The following is a 23,382-nucleotide window of genomic DNA, read 5'->3' on the forward strand; positions in this document are numbered from 1 at the left end:
AACAGCTCACAGTCCCCTGGGCACCAAGAAACCAACAGTTCACAGTCCCCTGGGCACCAAGAAACCAACAGCTCACAATCCCCTGGGCACCAAGCAGCCTACCACTCACAGTCTCCTGGGCACAATGCAGCCAACAGCTCACAGTCCCCTGGGCACCAAGAAACCAACAGCTCACAGTCCCCTGGGCACCAAGAGATCAACAGTTCACTGTCCCCTGGGCACCAAGAGACCAACAGTTCACTGTCCCCTGGGCACCAAGAAACCAACGGCTCACAGTCCCCTGGGCACCAAGAAACCAACAGCTCACAGTCCACTGGGCACCAAGAAACCAACAGCTCACAATCCCCTGGGCACCGAGAGACCAACAGCTCACCGTCCCCTGGGCACCAAGAGAGCAACAGCTCACAATCCCCTGGGCACCAAGCAGCCTACAGCTCACAGTCTCCTGGGCACAATGCAGCCAACAGCTCACAGTCCCCTGGGCACCAAGAAACCAACAGCTCACAGTCCCCTGGGCACCAAGAAACCAACAGCTCACAGTCCCTTGGGCACCAAGAGACCAACAGCTCACAGTCCGCTGGGCACAAAGCAGCCAACAGCTCACAGTCCCCTGGGCTCCAAAAGACTAACAGCTCACAGCCCCATGGGCACCAAGACACCAACAGTTCACAGTCCCCTGGGCACCAAGACACCAACAGTTCACAGTCCCCTGGGCACCAAGAGACCAACAGCTCACAGTCCACTGGGCACCAAGAGACCAACAGCTCACAGTCCACAGGGCACCAAGAGACCAATAGCTCACAGTCCACAGGGCACCAAGAGACCAACAGCTCACAGTCCCCTGGGCAGCAAGAAACCAACTGTTCACTGTCCCTGGGCACCAAGAAACCAACAGTTTACAATCCGCTGGGCACCAAGAAACCAACAGCTCACAGTCCCCTGGGCACCAAGAAACCAACAGCTCACAGTCCCCTGGGCAACAAGAGACCAACAGTTCACAGTCCCCTGGGCACCGAGAGACCAACAGTTCACTGTCCCCTGGGCAACGAGAGACCAACAGTTCACAGTCCCCTGGGCACCGAGAGATCAACAGTTCACTGTCCCTTTGGCACCAAGAAACCAACAGTTCACAGTCCCCTGGGCACCGAGAGACCAACAGCTCACAGTCCCCTGGGCACCAAGCAGCCTACCGCTCACAGTCCCCTGGGCAGCAAGAAACCAACCGTTAACAGTCCCTGCGCACCAAGAAACCAACAGCTCACAGTCCCCTGGGCACCAAGAGGTCAACAGTTCACTGTCCCCTGGGCATCAAGAGACCAACAGTTCACTGTCCCCTGGGCACCAAGAAACCAACAGTTCACAGTCCCCTGGGCACCAAGAGACCAACAGCTCACAATCCGCTGGGCACCAAGAGACCAACAGTTTACAGTCCCCTGGGCACCAACAGCTCACAGTCTGCTGGGCACGAAGCAGCCAACAGCTCACAGTCCACTGGGCACCGAGAGACCAACAGCTCACAGTCCCCTGGGCACCAAGCAGCCTACCGCTCACAGTCTCCTGGGCAAAAAGCAACCAACAGTTCACAGTCCCCTGGGCACCAAGAAACCAACAGTTCACAGTCCCCTGGGCACCAAGAGACCAACAGTTCACAGTCCCCTGGGCACCAAGAAACCAACAGCTCACAGTCCACTGGGCACCGAGAGACCAACAGCTCACAGTCCCCTGGGCACCAAGCAGCCTACCGCTCACAGTCTCCTGGGCAAAAAGCAACCAACAGTTCACAGTCCCCTGGGCACCAAGAAACCAACAGTTCACTGTCCCCTTGGCACCAAGAGATCAACAGTTCACTGTCCCCTGGGCACCAAGAGACCAACAGGTCACAGTCCCCTGGGCACTAAGAGACCAACAGCTCACAGTCCCCTGGGCACGAAGGGACCAACATTTCACAGTCCCCTGGGCACCAAGATACCAAAAGCTCACAGTCCCCAGGGCACCAAGAGACCAACAGTTCACAGTCCCCTGGGCACTAAGAGACCAACAGCTCACAGTCCCCTGGGCAGCAAGAAACCAACCGTTAACAGTCCCTGCGCACCAAGAAACCAACAGCTCACAGTCCCCTGGGCACCAAGAGACCAACAGTTCACTGTCCCCTGGGCACAAAGAGACCAACAGTTCACTGTCCCCTGGGCACCAAGAAACCAACAGTTCACAGTCCCCTGGGCTCCAAGAGACCAACACCTCACAGTCCCCTGGGTACCTAGAAACCAACAGCTCACAGTCCCCTGGGCACCAAGCAGCCTACAGCTCACAGTCTCCTGGGCACAACGTAGCCAACAGCTCACAGTCCCCTGGGGACAAAGCAGCCAACAGCTCACAGTGGGCACCAAGAGACCAACAGTTCATAGTCCCCTGGGCACCAAGAGAGCAACAGTTCACTGTCCCCTGGGCACCAAGAGATCAACAGTTCACTGTCCCCTGGGCACCAAGAAACCAACAGTTCTCAGTCCTCTGGGCACCGAGAGACGAACAGTTCACTGTCCCCTGGGCACCAAGAGATCAACAGTTCACTGTCAACAGGGCACCAAGAAACCAACAGTTCTCAGTCCTCTGGGCACCGAGAGACCAACAGCTCACTGTCCCCTGGGCACCGAGAGACCAACAGCTCACAGTCTGCTGGGCACCGAGAGACCAACAGCTCACAGTCCCCTGGGCACCAAGAAACCAACAGCTCACAGTCCCCTGGGCACCAAGAAACCAACAGTTCACAGTCCCCTGGGCACCAAGAAACCAACAGCTCACAATCCCCTGGGCACCAAGCAGCCTACCACTCACAGTCTCCTGGGCACAATGCAGCCAACAGCTCACAGTCCCCGGGGCACCAAGAAACCAACAGCTCACAGTCCCCTGGGCACCAAGAGATCAACAGTTCACTGTCCCCTGGGCACCAAGAGACCAACAGATCACTGTCCCCTGGGCACCAAGAAACCAACGGCTCACAGTCCCCTGGGCACCAAGAAACCAACAGCTCACAGTCCACTGGGCACCAAGAAACCAACAGCTCACAATCCCCTGGGCACCGAGAGACCAACAGCTCACCGTCCCCTGGGCACCAAGAGAGCAACAGCTCACCGTCCCCTGGGCACCAAGAGACCAACAGCTCACAGACCCTTGGGCACCAAGAGACCAACAGCTCACAGTCCGCTGGGCACAAAGCAGCCAACAGCTCACAGTCCCCTGGGTACCAAAAGTCTAACAGCTCACAGTCCCCTGGGCACCAAGAGATCAACAGTTCACTGTCAACTGGGCACCAAGAAACCAACAGTTCTCAGTCCCCTGGGCACCAAGAAACCAACAGCTCACAGTCCCCTGGGCACCAAGAAACCAACAGTTCACAGTCCCCTGGGCACCAAGAAACCAACAGCTCACAATCCCCTGGGCACCAAGCAGCCTACAGCTCACAGTCTCCTGGGCACAATGCAGCCAACAGCTCACAGTCCCCTGGGCACCAAGAAACCAACAGCTCACAGTCCCCTGGGCACCAAGAAACCAACAGCTCACAGTCCCTTGGGCACCAAGAGACCAACAGCTCACCGTCCGCTGGGCACAAAGCAGCCAACAGCTCACAGTCCCCTGGGCTCCAAAAGACTAACAGCTCACAGCCCCATGGGCACCAAGACACCAACAGTTCACAGTCCCCTGGGCACCAAGACACCAACAGTTCACAGTCCCCTGGGCACCAAGAGACCAACAGCTCACAGTCCCCTGGGCACCAAGAGAGCAACAGTTCACTGTCCCCTGGGCACCAAGAGATCAACAGTTCACTGTCCCCTGGGCACCAAGAAACCAACAGTTCTCAGTCCTCTGGGCACCGAGAGACCAACAGTTCACTGTCCCCTGGGCACCAAGAGATCAACAGTTCACTGTCAACAGGGCACCAAGAAACCAACAGTTCTCAGTCCTCTGGGCACCGAGAGACCAACAGCTCACTGTCCCCTGGGCACCGAGAGACCAACAGCTCACAGTCTGCTGGGCACCGAGAGACCAACAGCTCACAGTCCCCTGGGCACCAAGAAACCAACAGCTCACAGTCCCCTGGGCACCAAGAAACCAACAGTTCACAGTCCCCTGGGCACCAAGAAACCAACAGCTCACAATCCCCTGGGCACCAAGCAGCCTACCACTCACAGTCTCCTGGGCACAATGCAGCCAACAGCTCACAGTCCCCTGGGCACCAAGAAACCAACAGCTCACAGTCCCCTGGGCACCAAGAGATCAACAGTTCACTGTCCCCTGGGCACCAAGAGACCAACAGTTCACTGTCCCCTGGGCACCAAGAAACCAACGGCTCACAGTCCCCTGGGCACCAAGAAACCAACAGCTCACAGTCCACTGGGCACCAAGAAACCAACAGCTCACAATCCCCTGGGCACCGAGAGACCAACAGCTCACCGTCCCCTGGGCACCAAGAGAGCAACAGCTCACCGTCCCCTGGGCACCAAGAGACCAACAGCTCACAGTCCCCTGGGCACCAAGAAACCAACAGCTCACAGACCCTTGGGCACCAAGAGACCAACAGCTCACAGTCCGCTGGGCACAAAGCAGCCAACAGCTCACAGTCCCCTGGGTACCAAAAGTCTAACAGCTCACAGTCCCCTGGGCACCAAGAGATCAACAGTTCACTGTCAACTGGGCACCAAGAAACCAACAGTTCTCAGTCCTCTGGGCACCGGGAGACCAACAGCTCACTGTCCCCTGGGCACCGAGAGACCAACAGCTCACAGTCTGCTGGGCACCGAGAGACCAACAGCTCACAGTCCCCTGGGCACCAAGAAACCAACAGTTCACAGTCCCCTGGGCACCAAGAAACCAACAGCTCACAATCCCCTGGGCACCAAGCAGCCTACAGCTCACAGTCTCCTGGGCACAATGCAGCCAACAGCTCACAGTCCCCTGGGCACCAAGAAACCAACAGCTCACAGTCCCCTGGGCACCAAGAAACCAACAGCTCACAGTCCCTTGGGCACCAAGAGACCAACAGCTCACAGTCCGCTGGGCACAAAGCAGCCAACAGCTCACAGTCCCCTGGGCTCCAAAAGACTAACAGCTCACAGCCCCATGGGCACCAAGACACCAACAGTTCACAGTCCCCTGGGCACCAAGACACCAACAGTTCACAGTCCCCTGGGCACCAAGAGACCAACAGCTCACAATCCGCTGGGCACCAAGAGACCAACAGTTTACAGTCCCCTGGGCACCAACAGCTCACAGTCTGCTGGGCACGAAGCAGCCAACAGCTCACAGTCCACTGGGCACCGAGAGACCAACAGCTCACAGTCCCCTGGGCACCAAGCAGCCTACCGCTCACAGTCCCCTGGGCACCAAGAAACCAACAGTTCACTGTCAACTGGGCACCAAGAAACCAACAGTTCTCAGTCCCCTGGGCACCAAGAAACCAACAGCTCACAGTCCCCTGGGCACCAAGAAACCAACAGTTCACAGTCCCCTGGGCACCAAGAAACCAACAGCTCACAATCCCCTGGGCACCAAGCAGCCTACAGCTCACAGTCTCCTGGGCACAATGCAGCCAACAGCTCACAGTCCCCTGGGCACCAAGAAACCAACAGCTCACAGTCCCCTGGGCACCAAGAAACCAACAGCTCACAGTCCCTTGGGCACCAAGAGACCAACAGCTCACAGTCCGCTGGGCACAAAGCAGCCAACAGCTCACAGTCCCCTGGGCTCCAAAAGACTAACAGCTCACAGCCCCATGGGCACCAAGACACCAACAGTTCACAGTCCCCTGGGCACCAAGACACCAACAGTTCACAGTCCCCTGGGCACCAAGAGACCAACAGCTCACAGTCCCCTGGGCACCAAGAGAGCAACAGTTCACTGTCCCCTGGGCACCAAGAGATCAACAGTTCACTGTCCCCTGGGCACCAAGAAACCAACAGTTCTCAGTCCTCTGGGCACCGAGAGACCAACAGTTCACTGTCCCCTGGGCACCAAGAGATCAACAGTTCACTGTCAACAGGGCACCAAGAAACCAACAGTTCTCAGTCCTCTGGGCACCGAGAGACCAACAGCTCACTGTCCCCTGGGCACCGAGAGACCAACAGCTCACAGTCTGCTGGGCACCGAGAGACCAACAGCTCACAGTCCCCTGGGCACCAAGAAACCAACAGCTCACAGTCCCCTGGGCACCAAGAAACCAACAGTTCACAGTCCCCTGGGCACCAAGAAACCAACAGCTCACAATCCCCTGGGCACCAAGCAGCCTACCACTCACAGTCTCCTGGGCACAATGCAGCCAACAGCTCACAGTCCCCTGGGCACCAAGAAACCAACAGCTCACAGTCCCCTGGGCACCAAGAGATCAACAGTTCACTGTCCCCTGGGCACCAAGAGACCAACAGTTCACTGTCCCCTGGGCACCAAGAAACCAACGGCTCACAGTCCCCTGGGCACCAAGAAACCAACAGCTCACAGTCCACTGGGCACCAAGAAACCAACAGCTCACAATCCCCTGGGCACCGAGAGACCAACAGCTCACCGTCCCCTGGGCACCAAGAGAGCAACAGCTCACCGTCCCCTGGGCACCAAGAGACCAACAGCTCACAGTCCCCTGGGCACCAAGAAACCAACAGCTCACAGACCCTTGGGCACCAAGAGACCAACAGCTCACAGTCCGCTGGGCACAAAGCAGCCAACAGCTCACAGTCCCCTGGGTACCAAAAGTCTAACAGCTCACAGTCCCCTGGGCACCAACAGATCAACAGTTCACTGTCAACTGGGCACCAAGAAACCAACAGTTCTCAGTCCTCTGGGCACCGGGAGACCAACAGCTCACTGTCCCCTGGGCACCGAGAGACCAACAGCTCACAGTCTGCTGGGCACCGAGAGACCAACAGCTCACAGTCCCCTGGGCACCAAGAAACCAACAGCTCACAGTCCCCTGGGCACCAAGAAACCAACAGTTCACAGTCCCCTGGGCACCAAGAAACCAACAGCTCACAATCCCCTGGGCACCAAGCAGCCTACAGCTCACAGTCTCCTGGGCACAATGCAGCCAACAGCTCACAGTCCCCTGGGCACCAAGAAACCAACAGCTCACAGTCCCCTGGGCACCAAGAAACCAACAGCTCACAGTCCCTTGGGCACCAAGAGACCAACAGCTCACAGTCCGCTGGGCACAAAGCAGCCAACAGCTCACAGTCCCCTGGGCTCCAAAAGACTAACAGCTCACAGCCCCATGGGCACCAAGACACCAACAGTTCACAGTCCCCTGGGCACCAAGACACCAACAGTTCACAGTCCCCTGGGCACCAAGAGACCAACAGCTCACAGTCCACTGGGCACCAAGAGACCAACAGCTCACAGTCCACAGGGCACCAAGAGACCAATAGCTCACAGTCCACAGGGCACCAAGAGACCAACAGCTCACAGTCCCCTGGGCAGCAAGAAACCAACAGTTCACTGTCCCTGGGCACCAAGAAACCAACAGTTTACAATCCGCTGGGCACCAAGAAACCAACAGCTCACAGTCCCCTGGGCACCAAGAAACCAACAGCTCACAGTCCCCTGGGCAACAAGAGACCAACAGTTCACAGTCCCCTGGGCACCGAGAGACCAACAGTTCACTGTCCCCTGGGCAACGAGAGACCAACAGTTCACAGTCCCCTGGGCACCGAGAGATCAACAGTTCACTGTCCCTTTGGCACCAAGAAACCAACAGTTCACTGTCCCCTGGGCAACGAGAGACCAACAGTTCACAGTCCCCTGGGCACCGAGAGATCAACAGTTCACTGTCCCTTTGGCACCAAGAAACCAACAGCTCTCAGTCCCCTGGGCACCGAGAGACCAACAGCTCACAGTCCCCTGGGCACCAAGCAGCCTACCGCTCACAGTCCCCTGGGCAGCAAGAAACCAACCGTTAACAGTCCCTGCGCACCAAGAAACCAACAGCTCACAGTCCCCTGGGCACCAAGAGATCAACAGTTCACTGTCCCCTGGGCACCAAGAGACCAACAGTTCACTGTCCCCTGGGCACCAAGAAACCAACAGTTCACAGTCCCCTGGGCACCAAGAGACCAACAGCTCACAATCCGCTGGGCACCAAGAGACCAACAGTTTACAGTCCCCTGGGCACCAACAGCTCACAGTCTGCTGGGCACGAAGCAGCCAACAGCTCACAGTCCACTGGGCACCGAGAGACCAACAGCTCACAGTCCCCTGGGCACCAAGCAGCCTACCGCTCACAGTCCCCTGGGCACCAAGAAACCAACTGTTCACTGTCAACTGGGCACCAAGAAACCAACAGTTCTCAGTCCCCTGGGCACCAAGAAACCAACAGCTCACAGTCCCCTGGGCACCAAGAAACCAACAGTTCACAGTCCCCTGGGCACCAAGAAACCAACAGCTCACAATCCCCTGGGCACCAAGCAGCCTACAGCTCACAGTCTCCTGGGCACAATGCAGCCAACAGCTCACAGTCCCCTGGGCACCAAGAAACCAACAGCTCACAGTCCCCTGGGCACCAAGAAACCAACAGCTCACAGTCCCTTGGGCACCAAGAGACCAACAGCTCACAGTCCGCTGGGCACAAAGCAGCCAACAGCTCACAGTCCCCTGGGCTCCAAAAGACTAACAGCTCACAGCCCCATGGGCACCAAGACACCAACAGTTCACAGTCCCCTGGGCACCAAGACACCAACAGTTCACAGTCCCCTGGGCACCAAGAGACCAACAGCTCACAGTCCACTGGGCACCAAGAGACCAACAGCTCACAGTCCACAGGGCACCAAGAGACCAATAGCTCACAGTCCACAGGGCACCAAGAGACCAACAGCTCACAGTCCCCTGGGCAGCAAGAAACCAACAGTTCACTGTCCCCTGGGCACCAAGAGATCAACAGTTCACTGTCCCCTGGGCACCAAGAAACCAACAGTTCTCAGTCCTCTGGGCACCGAGAGACCAACAGTTCACTGTCCCCTGGGCACCAAGAGATCAACAGTTCACTGTCAACAGGGCACCAAGAAACCAACAGTTCTCAGTCCTCTGGGCACCGAGAGACCAACAGCTCACTGTCCCCTGGGCACCGAGAGACCAACAGCTCACAGTCTGCTGGGCACCGAGAGACCAACAGCTCACAGTCCCCTGGGCACCAAGAAACCAACAGCTCACAGTCCCCTGGGCACCAAGAAACCAACAGTTCACAGTCCCCTGGGCACCAAGAAACCAACAGCTCACAATCCCCTGGGCACCAAGCAGCCTACCACTCACAGTCTCCTGGGCACAATGCAGCCAACAGCTCACAGTCCCCTGGGCACCAAGAAACCAACAGCTCACAGTCCCCTGGGCACCAAGAGATCAACAGTTCACTGTCCCCTGGGCACCAAGAGACCAACAGTTCACTGTCCCCTGGGCACCAAGAAACCAACGGCTCACAGTCCCCTGGGCACCAAGAAACCAACAGCTCACAGTCCACTGGGCACCAAGAAACCAACAGCTCACAATCCCCTGGGCACCGAGAGACCAACAGCTCACAGTCCCCTGGGCACCAAGAGACCAACAGTTCACCGTCCCCTGGGCACCAAGAGAGCAACAGCTCACCGTCCCCTGGGCACCAAGAGACCAACAGCTCACAGTCCCCTGGGCACCAAGAAACCAACAGCTCACAGACCCTTGGGTACCAAGAGACCAACAGCTCACAGTCCGCTGGGCACAAAGCAGCCAACAGCTCACAGTCCCCTGGGTACCAAAAGTCTAACAGCTCACAGTCCCCTGGGCACCAAGAGATCAACAGTTCACTGTCAACTGGGCACCAAGAAACCAACAGTTCTCAGTCCTCTGGGCACCGGGAGACCAACAGCTCACTGTCCCCTGGGCACCGAGAGACCAACAGCTCACAGTCTGCTGGGCACCGAGAGACCAACAGCTCACAGTCCCCTGGGCACCAAGAAACCAACAGCTCACAGTCCCCTGGGCACCAAGAAACCAACAGTTCACAGTCCCCTGGGCACCAAGAAACCAACAGCTCACAATCCCCTGGGCACCAAGCAGCCTACAGCTCACAGTCTCCTGGGCACAATGCAGCCAACAGCTCACAGTCCCCTGGGCACCAAGAAACCAACAGCTCACAGTCCCCTGGGCACCAAGAAACCAACAGCTCACAGTCCCTTGGGCACCAAGAGACCAACAGCTCACAGTCCGCTGGGCACAAAGCAGCCAACAGCTCACAGTCCCCTGGGCTCCAAAAGACTAACAGCTCACAGCCCCATGGGCACCAAGACACCAACAGTTCACAGTCCCCTGGGCACCAAGACACCAACAGTTCACAGTCCCCTGGGCACCAAGAGACCAACAGCTCACAGTCCACTGGGCACCAAGAGACCAACAGCTCACAGTCCACAGGGCACCAAGAGACCAATAGCTCACAGTCCACAGGGCACCAAGAGACCAACAGCTCACAGTCCCCTGGGCAGCAAGAAACCAACAGTTCACTGTCCCTGGGCACCAAGAAACCAACAGTTTACAATCCGCTGGGCACCAAGAAACCAACAGCTCACAGTCCCCTGGGCACCAAGAAACCAACAGCTCACAGTCCCCTGGGCAACAAGAGACCAACAGTTCACAGTCCCCTGGGCACCGAGAGACCAACAGTTCACTGTCCCCTGGGCAACGAGAGACCAACAGTTCACAGTCCCCTGGGCACCGAGAGATCAACAGTTCACTGTCCCTTTGGCACCAAGAAACCAACAGTTCACAGTCCCCTGGGCACCGAGAGACCAACAGCTCACAGTCCCCTGGGCACCAAGCAGCCTACCGCTCACAGTCCCCTGGGCAGCAAGAAACCAACCGTTAACAGTCCCTGCGCACCAAGAAACCAACAGCTCACAGTCCCCTGGGCACCAAGAGATCAACAGTTCACTGTCCCCTGGGCACCAAGAGACCAACAGTTCACTGTCCCCTGGGCACCAAGAAACCAACAGTTCACAGTCCCCTGGGCACCAAGAGACCAACAGCTCACAATCCGCTGGGCACCAAGAGACCAACAGTTTACAGTCCCCTGGGCACCAACAGCTCACAGTCTGCTGGGCACGAAGCAGCCAACAGCTCACAGTCCACTGGGCACCGAGAGACCAACAGCTCACAGTCCCCTGGGCACCAAGCAGCCTACCGCTCACAGTCTCCTGGGCAAAAAGCAACCAACAGTTCACAGTCCCCTGGGCACCAAGAAACCAACAGTTCACAGTCCCCTGGGCACCAAGAGACCAACAGTTCACAGTCCCCTGGGCACCAAGAAACCAACAGCTCACAGTCCACTGGGCACCGAGAGACCAACAGCTCACAGTCCCCTGGGCACGAAGGGACCAACATTTCACAGTCCCCTGGGCACCAAGATACCAAAAGCTCACAGTCCCCAGGGCACAAAGAGACCAACAGTTCACAGTCCCCTGGGCACTAAGAGACCAACAGCTCACAGTCCCCTGGGCAGCAAGAAACCAACCGTTAACAGTCCCTGCGCACCAAGAAACCAACAGCTCACAGTCCCCTGGGCACCAAGAGACCAACAGTTCACTGTCCCCTGGGCACAAAGAGACCAACAGTTCACTGTCCCCTGGGCACCAAGAAACCAACAGTTCACAGTCCCCTGGGCTCCAAGAGACCAACACCTCACAGTCCCCTGGGCACCTAGAAACCAACAGCTCACAGTCCCCTGGGCACCAAGCAGCCTACAGCTCACAGTCTCCTGTGCACAAAGCAGCCAACAGCTCACAGTCCCCTGGGGACAAAGCAGCCAACAGCTCACAGTCCCCTGGGAACCAAGAGACCAACAGTTCACAGTCCCCTGGGCTCCAAGAGACCAACAGATCACAGTCCCCTGGGCACCAAGAGAGCAACAGTTCACTGTCCCCTGGGCTCCAAGAGATCAACAGTTCACTGTCCCCTGGGCACCAAGAAACCAACAGTTCTCAGTCCTCTGGGCACCGAGAGACCAACAGTTCACTGTCCCCTGGGCACCAAGAGATCAACAGTTCACTGTCAACAGGGCACCAAGAAACCAACATTTCACAGTCCCGTGGGCATCAAGAAACCAACAGCTCACAGTCCCCTGGGCACCAAGAGACCAACAGCTCACAGTCTCCTGGGCACAATGCAGCCAACAGCTCACAGTCCCCTGGGCACCAAGAGACCAACAGTTTACAGTCCCCTGGGCACCAAGAGACCAACAGTTCACTGTCCCCTGGGCACCAAGAGACCAACAGTTCACTGTCCCCTGGGCACCAAGAGACCAACAGTTCACAGTCCCCTGGGCACCGAGAGACCAACAGCTCACAGTCTGCTGGGCACAAAGCAGCCAACCGCTCACAGTCTCCTGTGCACCATGAAACCAACAGCTCACAGTCCCCTTGGCACCAAGCAGCCAACAGCTCACAGTCCCCTGGGGACAAAGCAGCCAACAGCTCACAGTCCCCTGGGCACCAAGAGACCAACATTTCACAGTCCCGTGGGCATCAAGAAACCAACAGCTCACAGTCCCCTGGGCACCAAGAGACCAACAGCTCACAGTCTCCTGGGCACAATGCAGCCAACAGCTCACAGTCCCCTGGGCACCAAGAGACCAACAGTTCACTGTCCCCTGGGCACCAAGAGACCAACAGTTCACAGTCCCCTGGGCACCGAGAGACCAACAGCTCACAGTCTGCTGGGCACAAATCAGGCAACAGCTCACAGTCCCTTTGGCACCAAGAGACCAACCGCTCACAGTCCACTGGGCACCAAGAAACCAACAGCTCACAGTCCTCTGGGCACTAAACAGCCAACAGTTCACAGTTCACCGTGGAACTATTAGCTGTCAGTCACCTCAGTCACTGATCTTTACCATTCCTCATTATCTGCAAATTAAAAACAAATTCTTGGGCAGCATGGTCGCAAGATGGTTAGTGCAATGCTATTACAGCTCCAGGCATCAGAGTTCAAAATTCAATCCCAGTGTCTCTATAAGGAGCCTGTATGTCCTTTGCATGGAACGCGTGGGTTTTCTCCGGATGCTCCACTTTCCTCCCACACTCCAGTAGGACTGTCAGTAGGTTAACTAGGCACTGTAAATTGTCCTGTGATTCAATTAGGGTTAAATAGGGGGTTGTTGGGGGGGGGGCCTGCTGGTTGGGCTGCAAGGGCCTATTCCACAATGTATCTCTAACTAAGTAAATGTTTAAAATATTTACACATTTAATTTTATCTTTGGCATATTTGCTAATTAGCATGCAAGTTGAAATCCTGTGATTGGCACTTTTATAATTACTTGATTTAAAATTAAGTTAATGATTGACTTGAAGTGGCTCAGTGTAGGATTTTATACAGGAATGTTTACATACACACACACACAAAGGCAAAGAATTTGGTGGAATGTAGTGAAAGAAAAGAACACAAATATAAACTGAAGAGTAACACACACAAAATGCTGGAGGAACTCAACAGCTCCAACATGGAGAGGAATAGAGTTGACATTTTGGGCTGAGACCCTTCATGAGGAATGGAAAAGAAGGGGAAGAAGCCAGGATATGAAGTGGGGGGTGAGGAGAAGGACTGGAAGTTGGAGTGAGAACAAAACTGAGAGTTGCAGAGAGGGACTGCACACTCCCATCACCTAATCAACAGTCCAGCCAGGAGAGACCTCAAGGATATTAAAAAGGATAAGAGGTAATCTATGCAACAAAGAATGATCCCCAAAGTCTGACAGATGTGCTAATGACTACGGGCAGACTTACCACATCAGACTTGCTTGTGAATTTTTGTGTCTGTAGACTCTCCAGTGACATCCACTTAACTGGTAACTTGGCCTTTCGATGGTTCTGAATGCTGTAATATTCTTTATCCAGAACATCACGTGCCATCCCAAAATCAGCCACCTTCACTACGTATGCCTCATCCAGCCTAGAGCACCCAATGGAAACATCAGTCAATGATGTGGAGCTATTTGTGCCTCAAACTCTAAGTAGCCCCGAGAAATTCCAATAATGTCCCTTTACAAAGAAATCAACCAACCTTGCATTGGGTGAGATGAGAGAGCATAATTTGTAGTAGGTGCATGGTAGAGGGCGGCTCATTATAGAGATTTAAGATACTCTTAAACAGGCACATGGTGGAAAGTAAAATGGTCTGTGTAAGAGTGAAGCATTAGTTCGTTCTCAGAGTATGTTAAAAAGTCAGCACAACATTGTTGGCTGAAAGGCCAGTACTGTGCCGTACTATTCTATATTCTGATGTTTCCAGCTATCAGAGGCATTGAGGTAGTGTTGTCTAAGCCTTCCAAAGGCCATGAAGTGAATTCATTGACATAACCTCAGTTTCCATAAACCTGTTACCACTTGTGATCTGTTCCACCTGGTGTTGAAAACACTGAGCTGACAATATAGAACAGTGCAGCACAGGAAAAGGCTCTTTGGCCTACAATGTTTTGCTAAACCAAGTAAATTAGTAGTCAAATGGCCAACTAAACTAATCCCTTCTGCCTACACAATGTCCATACGCTTCCACTTTCTTCACATTCATGTGCCTATCTAAATAACTCAGAAAACTCCCTAATGTATCCACCACTTCCACCTCCCCAAGCAGTGCATTCCAGGCATCCTGTGCAAAAAAACTTGCCCCCCCCCCCCACCTTCAATACATGCCCTCTGATATTAGACATTTCAACCCTGGGACTCATAATCTTAAAAACCCCTATCAGGTCTCCCCTCAGCCTCCACTGCTACAGAGAAAACAACCCAAGTTTGTCCAATCTCTCATAATAGCACTTGCCCTCTAATCCAGGCAGCACCCTGGTAAAACTCTCCTGCATCCTCTCCAAAGCCTCAGCATCTTTCCTACAGTGGGCAACCCCAACTGTATGCAATGTTCCAGATGGGACCTAACTAGAGTTTTATAAAGCTACAACTTATTGATTTTTGAACTCATTGCCTCGACTAATAAAGACAACCATACATAAGCCTTCTTCAACAACCTATAGACCTGTGTAGCCACTTACTGGGAGCTATGAACATGGACCCCAAAATCCTTCTGCTCTTCAACACTGTTAAGGGTCTTGCCCAATGTCTCTTTACGTTTGATGCTTCAGTATCCCAATATCATCTCCTTACTGGGTTCATCATTCACCACAGTACTTACATGCAGTTTCTCGCTGCAAGATCTCGGTGAACAAACTTCCTCTGGGCAAGGTACTCCATTCCCTTGGCAACCTGGAGTCCAAAGCCTATTAAATCTTTTACTGTAGGATTCTGTGCATGAGAAAATAAAAACACAAGGTAATTCAAATTACAACACTGAGGTACCTAAATGAGACCCTCTAGCAACAGCAGTCCAACTGTTGATTTTGTCCCTTTTATAAATCAAACTCTGTTTTCTAAACTTTCTCAATTAAGGAGCATTTTCCAGTTGTATCTAACCTGGTTTAGCGACAAGAGTGCTCATTGTGTTGTCCTCTACCAGTGTTAATTCATTTGGACTAAGGCAAAGTGTATGAAACCGACCTGTACTGAGTCCAATCAGCTTCCACTCAACAAGTCTCCTAACTCTTTATGTGTCTCAGAAAAACAGGCTCAGATTGGGGGTGGCTGGTAGAGAGTAGATTTTCAAAAACAAGAGATTGCTAAAATAATCAAATCAATTAAAAAAGAACTTGCTTCTTAACAAACACAGGAATAAAGGCAGTAAAAAGAATTGACATTTCAGGTTGAAAGTCATTTCGACCCAAAGTCTCAACAATCGTTTGCGCTCTGCAGAGACTACTTAACCTGCTGAATTCTATCATGAAGGACCTAGTGGCCACTGTTTTAATTTCACTTCCTATTCCCATATGTCTGTTCATGTGGGCTAGGGGAGAAAAAAACCGGTGATCATGGGTTAAGGATGAAGGGGAAAAGTTTAAAGGGAATATTAGGGGGGGGAGCTTCTTCACGCAGAGACTGGTGGGAGTGTGGAATGAGCTGCCAGATGAAGTGGTGAATGCGGGCACACTTTTGACATTTAAGGAAAAACCTGGACAGTTATATGGATAAGAGGGGTTTGGAGGGATATGGCCCAGGTGCAGGTCAGTGGGGCTAGGCAGAAAAATGGTTTGGCACAGTCAAGAAGGGCCAAAAGGCCTGTTTCTGTGCTGTAATGTTCTATGGTTCTATGTGATACTCGGGTTAGAGGAACAACACCCTATATTTCGTCTAGGTAGCTTCCAACCCAATAGCATGAACATCAATTTCTCAAATATCTAGTAATGCCCCACCCCTCACCCCAATCCATATTCTCCTTACCTGCCCATTACCTCCGTCTGGTGCTCCTCCTTTTTCTTTCTTCCATGGCTTTCTGTCCTTTCCCTTTTTCCAGTCCTATATCTCTTTCTCCAATCAATTTCTCAGCTCTTTACTTCACCCCTTTCCCCCTCTTCCTGGTTTCACCTGTCATCTTGTGTTTCCTCCTCCCCTCCCACCATCTTTTCACTCTGACTCCTCATCTTTTACTCTCCAGTCCTGATGAAGGGTCTTAGCATGAAACTTTGACTGTACTCTTCCATAGATACTGCCTGGTCTGATGAGTTCCTCCAGAATTCAGTGTGTGCAGCTGGGATTTCTAGCATCTGCAGACTTTCTCTTGTTTATGATTGGTACATAGTTTTATTTTTCCCCAGTGATGCAGTGAGTTTAATTGAAGAGGACACAAGGACCATGTCCCAAATCTCTGCCATGGATAGTCCTCCTTTCAGTAATGAAAGGAGGAGGGTTGGACATGGGGCTGGCCCAAGTTAAAAACCCAGACATATAGAAACTACACAGAACTCATCTCTGGGAGAAGAGGGGAAGATGGGATACCCCTGGGGACTAGCCCAGGACAGAGACTTCTGGTAAACTGCTGTCAACGGTCTATTCCACAGTAGTGGTGATGGGCTTAAGAAGAATGGCCCGAGCCACAAAACAACTCAGGTTCCTGATCTCTGGCTTCAGCAGTGCAGACTCTGTCTCCAGGTGTTCTCTGTATCTCCAGCCTTACACTCCTTTAAACTCTGGACCCTAGCTCACAGTCCAATGAGTGAGCCAGACCCTGCATTCTCAGAGTTTTACTGTAAAACATTTGATTTTTTTATATCTATACTGTCTTCTCATGCAGTACAACAATGATCAGAAACTGCATATTCAGTACTGTAGCTACCTGTCAGTGTATCAGCTTAGATAAAGGGAAAGAAAGGGGTTGGGTTATCCCTAAGAAAATGGGATGATTTTTGCAATAAAAGTTTATTCACTCTAGAGCTTTTATTATTCCAAACATAAGACAAAATCAGAGAGTCTATTTTATCAAAAAAATGTTTTTGGAACAAAAGAGGGAACTGCTTGAAATATATATAAAAATTTCGGTAGAATCACCAATTTAATAGTATTTATTCGACCTATCAATTACATCAACATAGGTGACCATTTGGAAAGCGCCTGTAGAGTATGTTCAACTAAAGGGAAGAAATTATACCTATATAGGTCTTCAAAATTTTTTGTAATTTTGATACCAAGGTAAGTAAAATGGTTTTTGGCAATATTAAAAGGTATTTGATCATAATAATCAAGATAATTATTAATAGGAAATAATTCACTTTTATGTAAATTAAGTTTATATCCAGAAAAAGCCCCAAATTCCATAAATATAGATAACATAGTAGGAATAGTTTTCTTAGGATTTGAAATGTAAACAAATAAATCATCCGCGTATAATGAAACTTTATTTAATTTATCCCCTCTCCTAATACCCTGCACAGAATTAGAATCCCTAAGAGCAATAGCAAGTGGTTCTAAAGCCAAATTAAATAATAAAGGACTAAGGGGACAATCCTGACGGATACCTCTATATAATCTAAAGTAAGGAGACTTTTGATTATTAGTTAGAGCCGCAGCTACTGGGGCATGATAGATCAATTTAATCCAGGAAATAAATCCTGAACCAAAATTGAACCTCTTCAAAACCTGAAATAGATAAAGCCACTCCACCTTAGCAAAGGCTTTCTCTGCATCCAAAGATACAATACATTCAGATTCTTTGGCTGAGGGGGAATAAATGATATTTAATAATCTTTGAATATTAAAATGTGAGTACCTATTTTTAATAAATCCTGTTTGATCATTTGAGATAACATTAGGCAAGATACTCTCAAGCCTATTTGCTAGAATCTTAGAGAGGATTTTAAAATCTACATTCAATAAAGAAATAGATCTATAGGATACACATTCCAGTGGGTCTTTTCCTTTTTTTGGAATCAATGAAATTAGTGCTTCATAAAAAGTTTTAGGAAGGTTCCCCATGTAGAATCGGTGAACGTTTGATGAAGATGTGGTATAAGCATTTCATCAAAGGCCTTATAAAATTCTACCGTATAATCATCAGGTCCTAGAGCTTTACCTAATTGCTTAGAGGATATAGCCTTGGCTATCTCCTCTTTTTTAATAGGTGCATCTAACATATCAGCATCTTGAATCGAAATTTGAGGTATGTTTAACCTTTGCAAAAATCTATTCATAGTAATATTACTATCAGAGAATTCAGATTCAGAGGCCAGTTCAGTTGTGTCATTTAAGGTAAAATTGGATAGGTATATGGACAGGAAAGGAGTGGAGGGTTATGGGCTGAGTGCGGGTAGGTGGGACTAGGTGAGATTAAGAGTTCGGCATGGACTAGGAGGGCCTAGATGGCCTGTTTCCGTGCTGTGATTGTTATATGGTTATATGGGTATTTATAAAGATTAGAATAAAAGTCCATAAATATCTTATTAATTTCACAAGGATCTAAAGTTTCCGTTCTATCTGGTCGGCGAATTTTTAAAATCTGTCTTCTGACCATCCTAGCCTTTAACTGACCCGCTAAAAGTTTGGCAGATTTCTCCCCATGCATATAAAATAAACTTTTAGATTTAAAAATTTGCTGTTCAATGGGAAAGGTCAGAAGCAAATCATACTGTGATTGAAGTTCCACCCTTTCTTTATATAGGTCTTCAGTAGGTTTAACTGAATATGCTTTTTCAACTTTACTGGTTAGGAGAGCTATTTTGCTACACTGGAAAGAATCTAACCCACCTACTGTTTTCTATTGGCTCTCCTCCATTATGTCATGTCTAAGTTTGGAGAAAATTAGAAGCCAGACATTTGATACATCCTTTGATTTTGAAAAGTCTGGTGACCCTTTATTCAATATTTTCACATGATTTAATTTATCTTTATTTATTTATTTTTCTTTATTCTCTTTGGAGAATTTCCTTATCCATGAAGGTTCAGAGATGACTGGAAGGATGTGTTTTTTTTCTCTCTTTTTTTAAAAGTTTATCCTCAATTGGACTACCCAATCTTTCTTTTTCTTTCTTTTTTTTTGTTTCAGTTTAGTTAGTGGGGTTTTTCTTTCTCTATTAATAAAATTTCCAAACTTTTTTTACAATTGCAATGAGGAGTTGTAGTTTCTTTTTGACCATTGTACATATAACAGCATAATATATTACCTATTTGATTTTGATATTATATACTTTCTGTTTTTACTATTGCTGTTTATATGTTTTTTATATTATCTACTTGTTAAACTCCTCTTTCGATTTGTATATTCTTTATTTGAAAATCAATAAAAAAGATTGAAAAATGAAAGAAAATGGGATGAAAGGGAAAGCTTAGAAAAGCTGCCAGAAAAGAACCAGTAACATCAGGAAGGATCTCACCCACCCTGCTCATGGACTGTTTGTCCCACTCCCAACAGGGAGGAGGCTACATAGCATTCACACCAGGACCACCAGACTCAAAAACAGTTAGTTTCCCCCAAGCAGTGCAGTGATCAACACTTCCACCCACTAACTCTACCACTACTTTAATATTTCCTGTCAGTCATCTTATGTACAGACTAGTATCACTTCTTGGACATACCATCAATCTATGTATGTTAGTTACTGTATCTTATGTATTTATATTTAATATGTTATTATTTTTTTCTCATCTTTTGTGGGGTTTTTGTGCTGCATCGGATCCAGAGTAACAATTATTTTGTTCTGCTGCCTTTAAATAGAAATACTGTAGACAGAGAGAAATAGGTGCATTTTATAGAAGACCTAGTCAATCAGGAGAGAAGGTCTTGGAAAAGGTCTTGAAATGCATCAGGCTTACAACATGGTTTCCAAGACCAGAATGCTAAATATTACAGAGCGCCAGCTCTTTAAATCATGCTCACAGTTATCTATAAAATGTGCTTCTATCTAACTCTTCTATTACATTTCAAACAGAATCAGATTCTCTAATCGTATGCTTGCTTAAACCCATCACCCCTAATGGAACATCGGCTGTCGGCAGCAGCTCTCCAGAGTCCTCTGTCCTGGGCCAATCTCCCCTATTGTCCCCAAGTGTAGCCTATCTTCTTGATGTATTCTTCCTTTCCCAGGGATGATGGTCTTTGGAGCTTCTTGGCAGCATTTCTGGAGCTCTGGGTTTCTATGGGATGGGTCTGCTAGCCCCATGCCCAAACTCCTCACAGCTAGGCTTGGGACTGACCATGGTGAAGTTCTAATGATGGTTTAATGCAGCCAGGTTACAACACAGTGACAGGAAATGACAGGGGTTCGGGGCAAATTGCATTGGGTGATCAACTTGCATACACCTAGACCAATAGTAGAAAAGCACCACAACGCACAAGGGTGTAAAGCACCACATTATCCTGCTCGCCCTATCCATGCAAACTAATGGAGTATGACTTATTACTTACTCGATCTTCGTGGCGGATAAAATGCCTGAGGTCTCCATGTTTCATATATGGCAATACTACTAATGGTAACCCTTCCTTAGGAAGGAAAATTCCCAACAAGGATAGGACATTTTCATGGTGGAAATCCTTCATGATAATACCTTCCTTCAAAAACTGCTCCACCTCTTCAACATCTGAAATCCCTGTTGAAATAACACACAAAAAAAGATATTTCGCAGAATACAAACTGTATGCAATGTATTTGTGTGCAAGGGTGTGTGGAGTGTCCAGAGAGAAGTAGCACACTTGGTGAAAGAGCTTGTTATACATTTCCTGGGGCAGCGCAAACTCCTTTGTTTTCCACCTGATACTCAGCTCTCATCTGTGGCTCCAAGTAGCTGATAGCAGCCACACCCTGGTACCAGGTGGGAGATTTTAGGTGAGGGGAGCCAACAGGTGGATTAGGGCCATTCCTGTCCTAGCAATATGAAGTCAGCTCCGACAGACTGGGTAGGATCAACAATGAGATCCAATGGTTCTGCAATTCTCCATGGAGAGCAAAGGGCATAACAAGACACATAACAAGTCGTGGTCATCCACTGCATCCAGGGCACACCCCAGTTTGTGACGATTACTCGAATTCCGAGGTTGTGAGAGTGGAACTGCCCCAGTGCAATGGCTTTTCCATTTAAAAAATTTTCCCACACAGGTTTCACGTCATCATTGGATATGACAGGCAACCATCACTTGAGAGCCAAGTAGCACTAAGTACAGGGATAAATGAAGAAGTCTTTCAAACACTATTGCAAGTTTTATTTGCATGGTGGATTTCTGTATTGTTTAGAATATATTCAATGGATGTGGACCTCACTGGTTAGGCTGGCATTTAACTGCAAATTCTTAAATGCCCTTCTGAAGGCACCTTCTGTAAGGAGTTTGTACGTTCTCCCCTTGACCGCATGGGTTTCCTGCACAGCTCCAGTTTCCTCCCACCGTCCAATGATATAATGGTTAGTAGGTTAATTGGTCTCGCAGCTCAAAGGGCCAGAAGAACCCGTTCTACATAGTAACTCTAAATAAGTAAAGCGTGATGGTGAGTTGTACCTCCTGAGTATTTCTGGGTTGCTATGCCCACTGTGTTAAGAGCAATGGTAACCAGGGTGAATTAATGGACACCAAGGGACTGGAGATGTTGGTTCAGTGAGTCTTCACAAGATCCAAACAGGATGAAAAACAGGACTGCAGATGCTGAAACAATCAGGGCATCAGCCCAAATGTCCATCCAAATTCAAGTTTAATTATCATTCAACTATACTGTACATGAATACAGTCAAACAAAACAGTGTTCCTCCAGGGGTAAGGTACAAAACACAGTACCAACAGCACACAGCAGATATGGTTATGATTTTAGAAAAACATACAGTCACAAAGAAAAGTATACACACCGAACAGATGCCGATTGACTGAGTTGTTCTATCATTTAATAACATGGGGGTAATTGATGAGTTTGTGGCTTAAGATAGGCAATGAGTTATTAACTTCAAACTTTCTGCATAATCACTCAAAGAGTTGACCTGCATGTGTATGTAACGAGAGCTGTATAACTGATCTCCTTCTACCTTAGGTCATGAATTTATCAATCACCCATCTGTGGACACTTTCTGGAGGTCCAAGATCCGTATGCTCCACGACCGCTGGACTAAGTGTGTAAATGTAGGAGGGGACTATGTTAAAAAATAAATGTACTAGATTTTCTAAAATTGACTCCTTCTACCTTGGGCCACAAACTTATCAATCATTCCTCATATATCCATCGTATACTACTCTGAGATTTCTTTTCTTACATTCGCAATAGACAAATAAATACAATACTCGTAGAATCAGTGAAAAACTACACACAGAGACTGACAACCAATGTGCAAAAGAAGACAAACTGTGCAAATACAAAAAAATCATTCATCAAAATAAAGACAGATAGACAGACAGAAAGAAAATATAAGTTGTAGCCTCCTTGAAAGTGAGTCCATAGGTTTTGGAATCAGTTCGGAGTTGAGGTGAGTATTGTTATCCATGTTATTCAGGAAGCCTAATGGTTGAAGGGTAATAACGGCTCCTGAATCTGCTGTTGTAGTCTCTTACTGCACCCACCCCAAAAGAGGTGATATCGAACTCTTTCTGCAGTCTGCTTCTTGGTTCTGGTAAAGTTCTGGGGTTGTCTGATATCTTCAATGCAATGTCAGATTTGCAAGAGTACAAAGAGTGGGCATTTCCTTGGTATCCCAGGAATTCTCCCCAGCATATTGCCTGAATAAGTATGGGGATGTGAGCTACACTGAGCCATGGTACATTTCCCCTGAAGATCACAGTTTCATCCAAAAGACAGCACTCTTGGCAGTGACAAAGCACTTTGCCATTTCAACGAACAAATAAATTGGGAGGGAGGAGTACTGCATACTCAGAGCCCTTAGCATTGTCGGTGATTGATTCCACCTGTCCAACAATCTCTTTGACCCTCTACCATCAGGCAAGAGGTACTGGGTACTATAGCAATAGGACAAGAACTGTTAGGATAAGAAACAGCTTCAGTCTGTGAGACTACTGAACTCCCTATGACCACCCAGGTGTCATCATGTATGA

General features: G+C 49.6%; 1 protein-coding gene across 5 annotated transcripts in view; it reads right to left on the reverse strand.

The window, feature by feature from the left end:
• The window catches only part of mst1rb (macrophage stimulating 1 receptor b), a 318,451-nt gene that overhangs the window by 81,785 nt on the left and 213,284 nt on the right, over positions 1-23,382 (reverse strand). For all 5 annotated transcript variants that reach the window (XR_009506864.1, XM_059944606.1, XM_059944605.1 and 2 more), the window contains exons 18-20: positions 20,767-20,948; positions 15,175-15,284; positions 13,776-13,941 (exon numbers count right to left, since the gene is read on the reverse strand). Coding sequence is in view for 4 of the 5 variants with exons in the window: in XM_059944606.1 (XP_059800589.1) it covers positions 13,776-13,941; positions 15,175-15,284; positions 20,767-20,948 (458 nt within the window). In the remaining variant the exon portion in view is untranslated. The remainder of the gene's footprint in view (positions 1-13,775; positions 13,942-15,174; positions 15,285-20,766; positions 20,949-23,382) is intronic.

Source organism: Hypanus sabinus, chromosome 19 (genome assembly GCF_030144855.1).
Source record: "Hypanus sabinus isolate sHypSab1 chromosome 19, sHypSab1.hap1, whole genome shotgun sequence".
NCBI lineage: Eukaryota > Metazoa > Chordata > Chondrichthyes > Myliobatiformes > Dasyatidae > Hypanus > Hypanus sabinus.